The 2,161-nt window shown below is 34.8% G+C and overlaps 1 protein-coding gene across 3 annotated transcripts; it reads right to left on the reverse strand.

Annotated features, from left to right (window-relative positions):
- Positions 1 to 474: 474 nt before the first annotated feature.
- Positions 475 to 1,728, reverse strand: LOC105764057 (probable WRKY transcription factor 65). Of its 3 annotated transcripts, none has more exons than XM_052624769.1 (4): positions 1,710 to 1,728; positions 1,364 to 1,435; positions 1,147 to 1,284; positions 475 to 1,081 (listed from the first exon to the last, which is right to left on the reverse strand). In XM_052624769.1, exons 2-4 carry the CDS (start codon positions 1,414 to 1,416, stop codon positions 556 to 558), a joined length of 717 nt encoding a protein of 238 aa, XP_052480729.1. In that variant the 5' UTR covers positions 1,417 to 1,435; positions 1,710 to 1,728; the 3' UTR covers positions 475 to 555. The 3 variants fall into 3 exon arrangements, with proteins under 3 accessions (XP_052480729.1, XP_012437962.1, XP_012437964.1); XM_012582508.2 differs by lacking the exon at positions 1,710 to 1,728 and adding an exon at positions 1,527 to 1,700; XM_012582510.2 differs by lacking the exon at positions 1,710 to 1,728 and adding an exon at positions 1,669 to 1,687.
- Positions 1,729 to 2,161: the final 433 nt, after the last annotated feature.

The raw sequence follows: 2,161 nt of genomic DNA on the forward strand, positions 1-2,161 counted from the left end.
TTAAATACCTCAAATTAGATTGAATAATAAAAAAATTTAATATTTTAAAATAAAATTTTTATTTAAATCTTGTAAACAAAAACTCATTATGCAAATCTTCTCTTCCCATGGAATCTAAGCATCCGTTAAAAGAAGATTATTTAAAAGAAAAAACAAAAGCTCTTAAAGCAAAGCAGTCTCGCGTGAACCTCGTGGATCCATTTTTAATGTCGAAAGGAGCTGCTCACCTAACAAAAAAAAAAGCAGCATCAATCAAAGAGCCCCCTCTATCTCTCTATCCATTCGACTTGCTAGATTTTTTTCTTTTACCTTTCTCCCCCAAAAAATCCCAATCTCCAATATCAATAAAAATGGCACCAATTCACAAGCTTCTTCTTTTTTTTGGTTTCCAGTTTTCAAGCCACAGTGATCCAACTATCTCATTTTGTGAGCCCTCAGGCAAAACAAAAAGAAAAGAAAATGAACCATTGGTAATGGAGGCATAATAATCCCTTCAATTATCGCCTTAATTAATTACATGTTTTCCAAGGCTGTAAAAATATATATACACTTAGATCAAGGAGGGACAACAGGAATTCCTTCATCGAAAAACTTGCTTCTCATGAACCTTGTGAAAGCTGAACATATGGGTAGTTCTTCAAGCTCATCGAAGAAATCATTTTCTTCTGATTTTGGTGTGGGAGATGATGATGCTGCTTTCATACGAGAACAACAAGAGACTGGCTCTTCATCCAACAATAACCCCACTGTGCTTCTCTCTAGATTCCCACTGAAAGGATCTTCTTCTTGGTTTTGGGGAAAGCTTAATGGGGATTGTAGATAATGAAATTGGTCTTCATCTTTATCAGGTAGGTGTTCTTGCTTAGTGGTTGGGGCCCGATCATCATTATCACCATCATCATCATCACTTTGGGGTTCTTTAGTTGGTGACTGTGATAAGGTTTTGGTGTTGTGCAGATGAGGGCTTGGATGGTTATGGCTAGAGGTGTAAGTAATGATGAGCATTGAAGCATCTGTTTTGCATCTTTCTACTTGCTTTTTTGCTGAACAACCTTTTGATGTGCTGCACTTGTAATACCCCCTGCATGATCAAAACATGAACTCAACAACCGTGAATCAAAAAATGCAGAAAAAAACATGAAATACCTTGGATAAGGAGACCCTTTGATAGGCTTTTGACCATATTTCCTCCATGACCATGAATCATAAGGTGGTCCGTCATTCTTTAACTTTCCACCATTTTCTCCCATCTTTACAGTCACAACAGTCCTTTCAACCACTTTCCTGGTAATTAAAAACATTACGAAAGTTAAATGCATGCTGCCTGCTATGAACCAATTTAGTATGTATATAAAACAGAAACCTTCTTTTGGATGCCTGGCTTTGATTTTGTTTTGGAGAGATAGAACCGTCCATTGCAACTTTCTGCTTGATGCTGCAATGGCCAAAAAGAGATTAAAAAGAGACAGTGAAAGCTATTTGGTGGTGATATAATGATTAATGAACTTAGAGGGCAAAATAAAAACCAAAAGGATTGAAATGAAGAGCTCCAATCAGACTGTGATGGAGAAAAAAGAACAAAAGGGACTTTGGGTTTTTTGGCAATATGACAAACAAAAAAAAAACCTCCTCCAACTTGGGTTCTCTTCAACCTTTCTTGTCACTCACCATCAACCCTCGAACCCCCACCTTGTAATAAAATAAACTACCTTATATCCACACAAACTGCTGCACCATATAAATATATGTGTGTTGATATTTCAAGGACAACAATATTGCCGGCCACATCCTCCACTTCATTAGCTTCAGCATGGTTTGGCTCCTGTTCCCATAAACGCAATCAATCTCCACTTGGCACGTGTATATTTCCAATAATGATGCTTGGCCTTTCATAAATTTATTAGGTCAAATTTTGCTACACTATGAAAAAATTATTGATTTAATTTACATACTTTTATTTTATTTTATTTTTAAAATTTGAAAATTCAGTTTTGGGTGAAAGTGAAAGTTTTGTATTTAATATTTATTTTCTAATTTGATTCGTTTTTAAAAGGAAAAAAGGTTAATTTTTCCTTGGTCAAAATTTTATCTCTCAAACATTTTATAATTTATATAATGTTATGTCAATTTGATATTTTCACATAACACTTACAAAAATAAA

Source organism: Gossypium raimondii, chromosome 12, assembly GCF_025698545.1.
Source record: "Gossypium raimondii isolate GPD5lz chromosome 12, ASM2569854v1, whole genome shotgun sequence".
Lineage (NCBI taxonomy): Eukaryota > Viridiplantae > Streptophyta > Magnoliopsida > Malvales > Malvaceae > Gossypium > Gossypium raimondii.